The sequence below is a fragment of the Pseudorasbora parva genome, chromosome 17, assembly GCF_024679245.1.
Source record: "Pseudorasbora parva isolate DD20220531a chromosome 17, ASM2467924v1, whole genome shotgun sequence".
NCBI classification, from domain to species: domain Eukaryota; kingdom Metazoa; phylum Chordata; class Actinopteri; order Cypriniformes; family Gobionidae; genus Pseudorasbora; species Pseudorasbora parva.
In genome coordinates this window covers 37,354,231-37,368,232 of record NC_090188.1, presented here as the reverse complement: position 1 = coordinate 37,368,232, position 14,002 = coordinate 37,354,231, and the positions used below count along the sequence as shown (strand labels likewise).

At 36.9% G+C, this 14,002-nt stretch overlaps 1 protein-coding gene across 1 annotated transcript in view; it reads right to left on the bottom strand.

Annotated features, from left to right (window-relative positions):
• The window catches only part of phf10 (PHD finger protein 10), a 32,438-nt gene that overhangs the window by 10,011 nt on the left and 8,425 nt on the right, over positions 1-14,002 (bottom strand). The window contains exons 6-9 of the mRNA XM_067421616.1: positions 13,770-13,919; positions 13,320-13,429; positions 8,111-8,261; positions 2,060-2,203 (exon numbers count right to left, since the gene is read on the bottom strand). Coding sequence (XP_067277717.1) covers positions 2,060-2,203; positions 8,111-8,261; positions 13,320-13,429; positions 13,770-13,919 — 555 coding nt within the window. The remainder of the gene's footprint in view (positions 1-2,059; positions 2,204-8,110; positions 8,262-13,319; positions 13,430-13,769; positions 13,920-14,002) is intronic.

Below are 14,002 nucleotides of genomic sequence, written 5' to 3'. Positions count from 1 at the left end.
TGACAAATGTCATTCAGGTACTCTCTGCGTGCAGAACATCTACATGCTATGCATACTCTGAGTGGTGTGCTAATGCAAGAATAGCTGGGCCAGTTTACACTGCTCATGCTTCCTGAGGTAACGCAACTACAGGGTAAACTAATGAGAATTAAACTGGGGCGTAATGTCAAAAAGTGTCAAATTAAATGATATGCAAACTTCATTCCACAGGAAAAGGTTTGATAAGTTAAGAACAAACCTTTGCAACTAAGAATATTCAAATCGTCATAAATAAAATTATTACTATTGCACAAGGATTTGTGTAAGCAGAAACATAGCTTAAAATGCAAGTATATGTGGGCAAGCTCCTTATAATATAACGTAGTAAAGCACTGCCAAACTTTGTATACATTTTGTTTTGTACAACAAGAGTAAAATGTAGTAATCTGTTGTTGTGGAAAATTTGTAATGTGTTAAGGTAAACCTTTTGTTGATCCGGCAAGCATTTTGACAAGGAAAAAAAACATCAACTTACACAATTTAAACAGAGTAAATCAAAGGAAACACTGATATCAAGCATATTTAAGGTGCTCAGAGAGTCCGTGTAGAAAACCACTGACTTCGACAATGTTATACCAAACAATAGTTTGATAACCATTTCATGCCTGAAAGATAATAATGCATCACTAGCATGACAAACAAAGGAGAAATAAAGCTAAGTTTAAAAGTGCACTCGGTAAGTTTATGTAATGTTTCACTGGCTCTTCTTCATCTAACATCTTTAAAGGGTATGACTTTGTGTGACTGACTTTCTTCTGTGGAACATAAAATGTTATATTAAAAAAATAAAATATGACCATTTCTTCTGCGGAAAATACAAAAAAAAAATGTATTTGTCTTTTTATGTATTATGTATTAAATGTATTATGTCTTTATCCATACAATGGATGTCAATGGTAAGCAAAATGGTTTGGTAACATTCTTTAAAATTATGATTTGCATCATCTTTCACCTGTCAGCTAGAATTAATAAAATGTTATGATAGTTGGAATAGCTATATTTCTATAGCTATATATAGTTTACTGTAGTCATCTGTGTGTGTGGGGTGGGGTGGGGGGGGGATTTGGAGATACGCAATTTCATATTTCCAGATAGATTATGATCCACAAAAGAGGTTTCACAAAAAATAAAATAAATAAACCAGATGTACAAATATACAGAATGAGATACAAAAGAAGAAGAATGAAATTCACATATAAATACCATTTTAGAGCTTGACAGCCAGTCACTATGAACTGCTGCTAAATGGAAAAGAGCTTTAAAAACACAAGTTTGATTATTGCTATTTGTGTTATTATTATTACTAGTAACTTGGTCTGGTTGCAACACAGCTTGCCATGTGATTTCAAAACAATAACTTAACATTTGATTGGAGTCCTCATCCAAAACAACTATTCAAATCTTGGTTTCTTGCAATTATATATTTATAAAATCAGGGAAAACATTACTGAGTGCACTCTTAATATTTTCTTCAACTGTTTTATATCTATGGATTAACACTTTTCAGAGTTTAGCAGCCGAAAGAAACTGCTCACGTGCCCTTCAGTATAACTGACAGGCAGGTGGATATATAGATAGATAGATAAATATTGATAGATAAATAGAGGTATTTTAAGCTATATGAAGTACTGTTGACTTTATAAGTGTATTTACCTTCACAAGTGCATCACAGCAAAAAAACAGCCCTAAACTAACAGCAGTACCACACTAAAATGTTATTGCTCAAAAGGTCTGTGCAGAACACAGTAACTGTCACTGGGTTTCCTGGCACTGGGAAAAATGAGTGCCACACTTAAAAATGAAAGTAAGTTCCATTGACTCGTGCAGTCCCAATTTATGACCACCAGGGAAAGTGTGTGTGCGTGAGTGCATGAGTGTGTTTGGACAAGGAACTGATGATCAAGGCAGAAGAAAGAGGACTTCTCTGCTGAAAGTGCTGGAAAAGAGGGGTGGCGAAAAGGGGAGAAGAGAGGTGTTGGGTTATTTAAAAAAAAAAAGATCAGGGGCTTTTTTCTTCTACCTTGTACCCAGGGACAGATTTGTGTTGGATGGTGCGAGGAGTGGCGTCTTTGCCCTGGTTGCCGGGTCGGTCTTTGCTCTTGACTTTGGATTGAATTCCGCTGTCTTGGCTGTCTCCATCTGAAGTGTTTCCTGATGAACTGTCCTGCAAGTTAATAAGAAATAAAATTGACCCACTTTATTCAACATACTTCCTATCATCCACGATTCATTGATGCACATTATTCAAACACAGAATTTTTCCCCCTTTTTGGATGACGTCACCTTTCATGTAGACCATCATCAATCCAATTTATTCCTATTGGTTAAAGTCAAATTACAGTCAGTGTTATTTTTAAGAGTTTTTTATATAACCCTTTTATATATAGATGGTATTCTTTTTTCTCATGCATATGTTATCACTATTTTAATTAATTTCTATGTAAAACACATTGAATTGCCATTGGGTATGAAATGTGCTATACAAATAAAATTGCCTTGCCATACCTAAATTATACACCGATCAGGCATAACATTATGTCCTAATAGTATGTTGGTCCCCCTTTTAATGCCGACACAACCTGTTGAAGCATGGACTCCACTAGACCCCTGAAGGTGTGCTGTGGTATCTGGCATCAAGATATTAGCAGCAGATCCTTTAAGTCCAGTAAGTTGCGAGGTGGGGCCTCCATGGATCGGACTTGTTCAATCAGCACATCCCACAGATGCTCGATTGGACTGAGATCTGGAGAATTTGGAGACCAAGTCAACACCTCAAACTCGTTGTGCTCCTCAAACCATTCCTGAACCATTTGTGCTTTGTGGCAGGAGCATTATCTACTTGAGCGACAGTCACCAGAGAATACAGTTTCCATGAAAGGGTGTACATGGTCTGCAACAATGCTTAAGTAGGTGGTATGTGTCAAAGTAACATCCAAAGTAACTGGTCAAATGGCCACAGGGTCACGGGTGGCCAAGGCTCAGTGATGCACGTGGGGTGTGAAGGCTGGCCCGTGTGGTCTGATCAAACAGACGAGCTAGTGTAGCTCAAATTGCTCAATACGTTATTAATGCTGGTTCTCATAGAAACGTGTCAGAGTGGATCTCAGTTTTTTGCGTATGAGGCTGCATATCCACAGACCAGTCAGGGTGCCCATGCTGACCCCTGTCCACCACCGATAGTGCCAACAATGGCACGTGAGCATCAGAACTGGACCACAGAACAATGGAAGAAGGTCCAATGAATCATGTTTTCTTTTCCATCAAGTGGATGGCCGGGTGTGTGTGCGTCGCTTACCTGAGGAACACATGGCACCAGGATGCACTATGGGAAGAAGGCAAGCTTGCAGAGGCAGTGTGATGCTTTGGGCAATGATCTGCATGGAAACCTTGAGTCCTGCCATTCATGTGGATGTTACTTTGACACGTACCACCTAACTAAGCATTGTTGCAGACCATGTACAGCCTTTCATGGTATTCTCTGGTGGCTGTGGCTCTTTCAGCAGATAATGCTCCTGACACAAAGCAAAAATAGTTCAGGAATGGTTTGAGAAGAGTTTGAGGTGTTGACTTAGCCTCCAAATTTCCTACATCGCAATCAAATCAAGCATCTGTGGGATGTGCTGAACAAACAAGTCCGATCCATGGAGGCCCCACCTGACAACTTACAGGACTTAAAGGATCTGCTGCTAACAACTTGTTGCCAGATACCACAGCACACCTTCAGGGGTCTAGTGGAGTCCATGTCTTGATGGATCAGGGCTGTTTTGGCAGCAAAAGGGTAAGTCATAATGTCATGCCTGATCGGTGTGTGTTACTTATAACATTTTAATGGCTAAAGTCCGGTTACACTGTAACTCTGCTATAAGAATATAGGAGCAGAGCAGCATGTATGTAAAAGTCTTTTTGGAAAAAAAACCCCAGCAACTTTGGAGTGTTGGTTCTTGTAGCTTAGATTTTTTTTACTATAAAAAAAATGTAAGAGAGAGAGAGAGAGAGAGAGAGAGAGAGAGAGAGAGAGAGAGAGAGAGAGAGAGAGAGAGAGAGAGAGAGAGAGAGAGAGAGAGAGAGAGAGAGAGAGAGCGAGAGAGAGAGCGAGAGAGAGAGCGAGAGAGAGAGCGAGAGAGAGAGAGAGAGCGAGAGAGAGCGAGAGAGAGCGAGAGAGAGAGAGCGAGAGAGAGAGCGAGAGAGAGAGAGAGAGAGAGAGAGAGAGAGAGAGAGAGAGAGCGAGAGAGAGAGAGCGAGAGAGAGAGAGAGAGAGAGAGAGAGAGAGAGAGAGAGAGAGAGAGAGAGAGAGAGAGAGAGAGAGAGAGAGAGAGAGAGAGAGAGAGGAGAGAGAGAGAGAGCGTGCCATGGATACTGATGTGATTCACACCTGATGACACAAAGACACTCCCCTATAATAAGCCTACCAAAATGAATGGTTTGAGAGAAAAAAAGAATGTGAGGAGAATGTGAGTAGCAGTTTTTTTGTTTATTTTTAAGATTGTGCACAACAAAATATACATAATGAAGGTCAAAGGCACATTATTGAGCACACTGACCTAAACACAGACATTTGTACAGTTATGCACCTTTGTGCCATTTCTAAAAACAATTCCTGTTCAACAGTAGAAACAAGTGAATCATACCTGGCATTTCTAAGGTGTATGCTGCTTCTGAAGAAAAAAAAAAGTCAGTGCCCCAAAATCAGTGATGGAGCTTATTTTACCATGATCATGTTTCCTGCCGATGGTACAGCTCTCAAACAGTCTGAACACAACGTTTGAGTCAGCAGGACTCATCTGTGGTGTGGGAAACTGATCACTGTATATAAAAGAAGAGGGAAGCAAACAACTGTAAGAATAATGTAAGGAGCAACAACATTACATTATAAATCACTTATAGCCTAATAATATTACCCACAGATAAAAGGAAAAGATTCATAGACTTTTAAAACTGCAGTCATGACACAAACAGTCTATATTATCATACAGTACAAAAAACTATTATTGTTTAGCACATTATCAACATCAAATTTTGAGGAGATATTTCTGAACAGTATCTCACAGTAAACACTGGTGTAAATATTCTTAGACTTTAATATTAATTATGTAATGGTACAACCACTCATATTACTTTTATATTGTATTATGCTTTCATATTATAAACCATTTACATGCAATTTCAAATTAATTCATATTTCAACATGTCTTACTTGATTTCACACATTTTAATTCTGGCAATAAAGTTTGGGAACTAGAACTAGTAAGGTGTAAAAACACCTTAAATAAGGTTAAAAAAAAACAAAAAGAAAAAGAATGGCTTACAAAAACAGCCTTCGCAGAAACGTCACAAAGCTACGGGAACATACAATCCGTTTCTGATGCAGAAAAGCTAGATCATGCATTCATGACCTCTAGACTGGATTACTGTAATGCATTACAATCTGGTTGTCCTCAATAAACAAGCTACAATTAGTACAAAATGCAGCTGCTAGAGTTCTTACTAGGTCAAGAAATTATGATCATATAACACCAGTTCTATTATCTCTACATGGATTACATTTTAAGTTCTGTATTGCTACTGACCTAGAAGACTAGCCTAGAAATCTAGACGCACCCTAGCGGCAGCAAATTTAATCTGCCCGCGAGTGACATCTAGCAACTCTCAATACCCTTCTGAGCTGTATTCCCCAAACTCTTGCCGGGCCAATCACATCGTGTATAGAGTCGGTGGGCGGGGCCATTATGACGACGGCCGAGTTGCGTTTGCGTGCTTCTAGTAAACACAGAAACTGGCGAACGGTGGCGGTCTTTCGAATCAGCTTTGACTGCGACTCTGGAAGACTTGGAGTTAAGCTTTTCTCTGAGAAAAGAACAAAGAGCGGCACTGAAGTCATTCTTAAAAAGGGAAGATGTGTTCGGAGTTTGCCGACCGGATACGGTGAATGTTTAATCTATCAACAAGCTCTGCTTCCCTTTCGTTGCTCTGGTTGGTTGTAGCGCTATCCTATCGTGTGCAGAGGGAGTTTGAAAGACAACCGTTTATCCCGCCCCTCGGATTGAGCTGTCAATGGTGAGTTTCCAGAACAAACATCTTGATGTGGGTCTGGCTTGTCAGGCTACTAGAAGACCCTAATGGTAAAGCTCCTGTGTATTTAATGGAACTTCTATTCCTCTCCAATCCATCACGCTCTGAAGGCCACAAAACTGTTGGCTTCTGGTAGTCTCTAGAATATCTAAGTTGACTAAACGAAGGAGAACGTTTTCACATTTGGCTCCTAAACTCTGGATTAGCCTTCCTGATAAAATTCAGTTGTCAGACTCACTCTCCCAGTTTAAATCTAGATAAAAAATACATCTCTTTAGCCAAGCATTCACATAATGCATCTCATAACCTTGCACTCAAGCTTTATCAGATCAAAAGCACAATTATCTTTGCTTGATGTTATGAACAGCAGCAACGCTAATTATTTTCCATTTGCTTTTCTGTTTGATCTCAGTATGTCAGCTCAAGTTTGAATTCAGAGGACCTCAGACACCTCAACACCGGTGAAGAGACGACTCCTGTAACTCCTGGGAAGACTTTGGATGATGCAAACTCTGAATTACATGCACCAATACTACTACATTTTCAACTTGATGACAACTTGTAATTAATTACTTCAATGAGCTCATTGTTTCTGCCTTAAATTTAATATATTGTTAGCTATGTAGTAAGATAATTTCTGAAATTAACACGGTCACCTAAATTGTAACATCAACACGCATTTTCTGTAAAGCTGCTTTGAAACGATATGTACTGTGAAAAGGGTTATGCAAATAAATGTGAACTGAATTGAACTTACTCGTCAGTAAATGATATCCACCGCTGGATCAAGCCGTGCGTTGCATCGCGTTCTTCTTCTGAGGTAAATTCAAGGCTTATTCCTCATAGCGCGTCGTCTTCCAAACACGATGGAAAGTAGAGTAACCTGAAGCAGCTTGACGCTTTGTTAATCCAGGTGATGGGATGGGGCGTTAACAGGGCGATTATCGCATGAAAAGCCTGCGCTGTGCGTAGATGTGACCACATTACAGATAATGAGCTCAGACGGGAAAGATTGTACCTATCGCTGGTGTCATATGGTCCACATAATAATAAAATATTTGATTTTAATTTCAATTGATTAATTTAAGACTAGACATTTTAAGCTCTCTATAGACATGTTTCAGTGGAAAGAAATCCCTGAGTGTCAGTTAACTTTTGTGACACGTTTCAGAAAGAAGTTCACGTAGATTGAGAGGGCAGAAAGCACACGCTGTAAGTTCTTTATTTTACAAAAACTGTTTTGGTGTAATTATGAGTGTATACAAATAATAAGAATATGCCATTTGCAGTTTTAAATGACGTCTGTTTGACCAACAATGACAGAGTATTATGAGTTATTGTTGCTGTTACAAGAAAAAAGCAGCAAAATGTATTGGAGCATTCATCAACACCAGGAGTTTAACTTCCCACAGGATTGTGGTGGGTGGACCGCGATCCCTCAAAAAGAAATTATTTATTTATTTTATAGTTAAATGGACCAATCTGATGCACTTTGAAAGTTTAATATTAAGAGCTCCAACCCATGCTCAGTTTCTAAATTTAACAAAGAAAAAAGTTGGTGAATTGACTTAAAAATTGAACTAAAAATTATTATTTTTTTGTTGTGATATAGTGTCTCAGTCTACATTACATTCACATTGGTGTATTAGGAAGCCAAGCAATTAGTATATAAATTGTAAAATAATTTCAGTAAAATAATCAGTAAATAATTTGATATTATCATCATCCCAATGACAGTAACAGCCATATCTTGTAAAACAAATGCACTGTAAAATAAATGAAAATGAATATACTATAATTATATTATTTTCCTCTATGCTACATTAAGTAAATTTTAATACTTTTTCCTCATTTCTGAATTTGCAACATAAAAAAAACTTGTTTTACACCGGTCTGTTACTGTAGGGACAAACCGCTATCGAGTTCAGGTCTGGCTACATGAGACAATGACTAAACCAACTATGCATTTAAAGTCACAAATCGTCACATGAAAACAACTTACAGAGGAACCTTTATGTTTTTTTCCATCTTCTTTTCCATCTTCAGCATCATCAGAGTCGCCATCACTGTCCAGGGCAGGCAGCTCTGGGTCCAGCGGAGGCTCATAGAGAGCGGTGTTCAAGGGCAAGTAGCGGAGCTCATTTGGAGAGTACCTACAAGCGTAGATGAGGCAAGAAAAGCTCAGTCAGAAAGCTGGACAGAGGCCACATTTTAGGACAATATTGCAGCGTTGTTCTCAAGTATATGGAGATTACAGTAAATCGTCACAGGGTATATACAGCAATCCTTAAGTTTAATTTACTACTTTTTAATACCTTTTTCACTACCTTCAGAATATTTTTTAAAACCATCACGACACCGAACTGCAAGTGTTAATCAGCAACCTTTCTATTATTTACACAGATTTTGACATATATAACATACAAAAAAGAATAGATTTAGAATCGACACCAGGAGGAAATCTGTTATAAGTTATCATTCAGACAGTAAAATAGATCTCAACATTCACAAAGGTTGGTTAAGGAGAAGCATTACTGCATACACATTTGATTTCAATTAATAATTGGCAATTAAATTATTTAGTGTTTTTTTTCCAACAACGAAACCTGAGCCAAATATTCAATTTCTATATCTGTGATAAGTTGTTGAATTTAACAAAATACTAAAAACTAGTGCTGTCAATTGATTAAAAACTTTAACTAGATTAATCACACATTTTTTCTGTGATTAATTGCAATAAAAAAAGAAATGTCAGGGTATCTGCAGGTTTTACCAAGTCAAATTTAAGACTTTTTAAGACCTTTTTAAGACCATTATGAATAAAATTTAAGACCTATATTGCGCAATAAAAAAAACATGCATAAGAAATCCAGAATCACTCAATTACTTAAACTTATATTATTTAATTTATTTTAAATTGAACAAAGTATTAGTGAACTTATTATTCATAGCTCAATCCCACCAGGATTAGCATATATATATATATATATATATATATATATATATATATATATATATATATATATATATATATATATATATATATATATATATATATATATATATATATATATTTATTAGGGCTGGGCAAAAAAAAAAATCGATTTTTCGATTAATCGGTTTTTAAAATCTGGTCGATTCAGAATCGATTCTCAAAGGACATGAATCGATTTTTTTTTATATTTATTTCTGCTAACATTGAACATAAGCTTAACGTAAATCTATTTACTAGTCTTCTCCACTAGATGTCACCCATTTGCCTTGCGTGAGCTTACAAAGGAGCAAGAGGCGCACATCATTTATCCATTCAGTGTTTAAATGGCAGCTTCCGGTGCGTTGTCGCCTTTTATAATGCTGAGGTAAAATGCTGTAGTAATGCTACAAATCTGCGGAACCATTTGATGTGACAACACACACACAGCCGAGCACACAACTGCTAAAAATAATTACATACACTCGAATGCTTGCCTTGCATTAGGATCAAACTTGAGCAGTTACTTAAGCATGTACGTTAGCCATTATAAACATATTCAAATTATAGTCCATATACAGCGCAGGATCAATAATTCAAACCCTAATAGCTTATAAACAGATTTCCTCAAATAATAGTTTGTCCACAGACAACTTAAGTCAGTTAAGGTATTGTTGTCTGTTACCACGACAACTACTCACCCATAGACCAAAAATTATGAACGCATTTCTCATGTATGAAAAGTAAATTTGCACACGAGCAGCAAAATCGCAAGAAAAGCTTGTTGTGTACTGAAAATTGCTATAAAAAAACATCCAATATCCTTTTTTATGTTTTATAATAAATCTATCAAAACATCCATAAAATACTTCTCAGATAATTTTTTTTTAAATAAAGTTGCATCAAAATTGTATTTAACAATTGTATGGATTTGAAATATAGAGATGCGTTCTGTTTTAATGTACTCAGGTGTACCTAAAATAAAAAGTTTTACATACATGATTGTGGCTCTTCATTTCTTTTTAATTACACATTTATGTTCACTGTTCTTTTTTATAAATACCTATAGTATTTGTATTAAATCTATTTGAGTTGAATCGAAAATCGAATTGAGAATCGAAATTGAATCGATTTGAGGACTTGTGAATCAAAATCGAATCTGAACATCTGAATCGATACCCAGCCCTAATATATATATATATATATATATATATATATTTTTTTTTTTTTTTTTTTTGTGGTGGTGGTGGTCACTTTCATACAAAGAGGAACACTCCACTGTTTTTAGAAATAGGGCTTATTCAACTTCTTTTGGATAAACACCATTTAGATATGTGGGCAAATGCATTTGTCTCAGTGCATGCATTGTTTTAGTTTGGCAGGGTCGCCGCTAGCTTAGCTTAAAACGCATTTCCCCACATATCTAAATGTAGCAAAGTAGAAAAAGCCCGATTTCTAAAAAAGTTGGAGTGATCCTTTAAGTGTAAGTGCTGTTATCCCCGTTTGTGTTGTTGTTAAGCTATATTAGTTTGCTTTCACTTTGAGAGCTTACTAATGCCCAGATCCAGTACTTACTAACAGTTCCCAAACTTTTTAACTCAAATCAGGATATACATATGCATAATGTGTATATTTGATCGTTCAAGAGTAACGTTAGGCTAATGAGCCTAAAAATAACATTCAATACACTCGCGCGAGGCAGTAAACACATAACGTTACGGGTATATTATACTTTTATTTGGTCATTATGCAAGATGGTGAGAAAGATTCGCCTTCGCATTCACGATCGCGGAACTGCAAGAACCGTCAGACTCAGCTGAAGAATAAAATCCGTTTTATGCGTCTGTGGAGTACGATCATAAAGAGAGGCTCGTCCCAATAACATGAAAGCTGATTGGCTGCAATATAAGTGGCATGCTTGTCTAATTTGTAGTTGTAATAGAGCGAACAATAGTTGGTCTAGCGAAAGAAAGAACTACAAACACCACGGAACAAACACACACACACACACACAAACACACACACACGTGCGCGCGTGCTGCGGGAGGCGAGAGCATTTCAATGAGGTAGCGTTACATGGACGTAGAAAAATTAAGACCTGTTTAACATTATTTAAGACCTAGAACGCAATGCTTCCGCGAATTTAAGACATTTTAAGGCCTTATATTTTGATTCTGAAATTTAATACTTTTTAAGACATTTTAAGACTCCGCGGGGACCCTGAAATGTTTTTGCACGTTTTTAATATATTTTTTAATATAATCATTTCACAGTTCATCAAATTAATGTAGAAACAACATAAAGACAGTATATTTTAAATACTTCTTTAAATGGCATCTTTTTATGAATGAAGGCTAGTAATTACTGATATTAATACAGCTACTGATTTTTTTAAATACATTTATTATTAGGCTTCAAAAATATAACAGTTTTTAATTTAAGTCAACTTAAAACAATGCTAACATAAACCCATAATAAATGTCATGTTTACTCCTGCCCTTCCTGTCTTAACAGTTAGGAAACATACAGAAATTGAATAAAGTTATCAAAGTTATATGCAGTCTGCACTGCATAAACTATAAATTAAATAGTTAATCCTTATTAAAGCTACAAAAGTTATTTAGTCAAGAGCAGTAAGTCATTTTCTCTGTTCCCTTTGTTCAACTTTACTGACAGGAAGCTTTATTGGCTGCTGTCCCTTTAAGAGCAGACAGACACGCGGATCTCACTGTTTATATACTGTCTATGGATACTGTCTACTCTTTTTGTTCATTTTAGACTTTATATAAATAAGATAAGATAAGATAAGAATCACTTTATTCGCCAAATGCATCAGCAGATACACAGGAATTTGATATGGCCATCAGTAACACACAAACTAAGCACACAAACATATATGCATAAAGCTGCAAAGGCATGCCTAAAACAATCAATCAATCAGTAATAAAATAGTCCAAAATAGTGCACAATCAGCTGTTCATAAGAGAAATGGCTCTTGGAAAAAAACTATTTAGATGGCGTGAGGTCCTTGTCCTCACTGCTCTGTACCTTCTTCCTGAAGGGAGCAGCCTAAAAATGTCACTTGCTGGATGGGACAGATCAGCAGCAATTTTAGCCGCCCTCTTCCTTACTCTGGCCTCATACAGGTCATTCAGTGACAGCTGCCTTTGTCCAGTCAGCCTCTCTGCTGTGCGCACAATACGCTGTAGTCTGACCTTTGCCTGGGCTGATGCAGATGCAAACCAGACAGTGATGGATGCTGAAAGAAGGCTTTCCACAGTGGCTCTATAAAATCTAGACCTAACAGAGCTAGAAACGTTTAGTTTATTTAACTGTCTCAAAAAAAACATTCCACTATGAGCTCGCTTAAGAATGGAGGAACTATTTTCCTCCCATTTTAAATCATTTGTAATAACAGTGCCTAAAAATTTAATTGACTCCACCCTCTTCACAACGGAGCTCTTGATAGTTAGAGGAGAAAGGGAGGTAGGTGTTCTACGAAAGTCTATCACCATTTCCACAGTCTTTTGCTGATTAAGCTCCAAGTTGTTCTCATCACACCACCCAACCAATTTAGAAACTTCCTGCCTATAAGCAGACTCGTCGTTTCCCTTTATAAGGCCCACTAATGTAGTATCATCTGCAAATTTAATCAGCTTGGTGGAACCATGATTGGAAGTGCAATCATTTGTATACAGTGAGTAGAGAAATGGTGACAGCACGCACCCCTGAGGTGCTCCAATGTTAGTTTTGATCATTTAAGTTATCAAAATCATTTAAGATTGCTCTTATGAGGATAGTCATTGAAGATATGCCTTGAAGCAAGTCTAAAATAAAACGTAAGCCAGCCACTTTTGTTGAGCGCGCAGTTTTCTGAGATGATGCCGAACGACCGCCGAATATGACGTCAGCATCAAACATACGTTGAGACGGAGACGAAAGATCTTTGATTATGTGCCCAGATATGCTAACGCCCATATTTAAACGAACTAACACGAACGCAGATAGAATTTCAATCAGAATAGGACACCTGATAGTCTGAAAAAATAATACCTAATTTGGAAAAAAAATAATACCTCTGAGACCACATTTAACACTTTTAATGGCCTTAAATTTGACAATTTTGATTTATCACTTTTTAATACTTAAAAAAAAAAAACGGACACCCTGCATCAACATGTAAATCAGAAGCTCAACAGGATTTTGCAATAAAGCAGCAATGATTAATTACACAATTCACCTTTTGTAGTACTCTTGGAACTGGCCAGGAATGAGTGCAACTGGGTATGGACCGGTCTTGGTTCTTTCTGGTGGGAGGACTTTGTATTTTCCTTGAGGTACCTGTATAATCTTCAGATAAAAGAGAAATAGCGAACCAAATAAGTTAAGTGTTTACTACATAGGTGTTCAAAGCCATTGCTAGGGTTTTGCTAGGCTATTGTTAGGCAGGTCTTAGGGTTTTCTGTAGGGGTGTAACAGATCGTGGATTAAATTAGCAAATTATTTTGGAGAGTTTACACATGACATTACAATCATGTTGCATTGTGGTCTGTGCCAAGGACAGTGTTTGGTAATTGCTGGATGTTTCTATTTCTATCTTGATGAAGCTGTTTTATATGCATTTTATACACTACAGTACACAATCAGATTATCAAAGAGTAGGGTTAGTGTTAGGGTTAGGACATCTTACATGTGTTTGAAGGTCAAAATAAGCCCTTCTCTCTTCCATCCGCTCTCGGTTGAAATTACTGTTGAATTCAGCAGCTTTTTTAGCTGCTTTCTTTATGTATTCTGGCACTTTACTTGCTTCAACTTTTTGAGGATTCTGTTGCTGCATTTGCTAAAAAGAAAAAAGTCAGCCCATTAGCACTCACCGATTTAATTATTACATCACTATTGCTACAAACAAGGATATACCAGTAT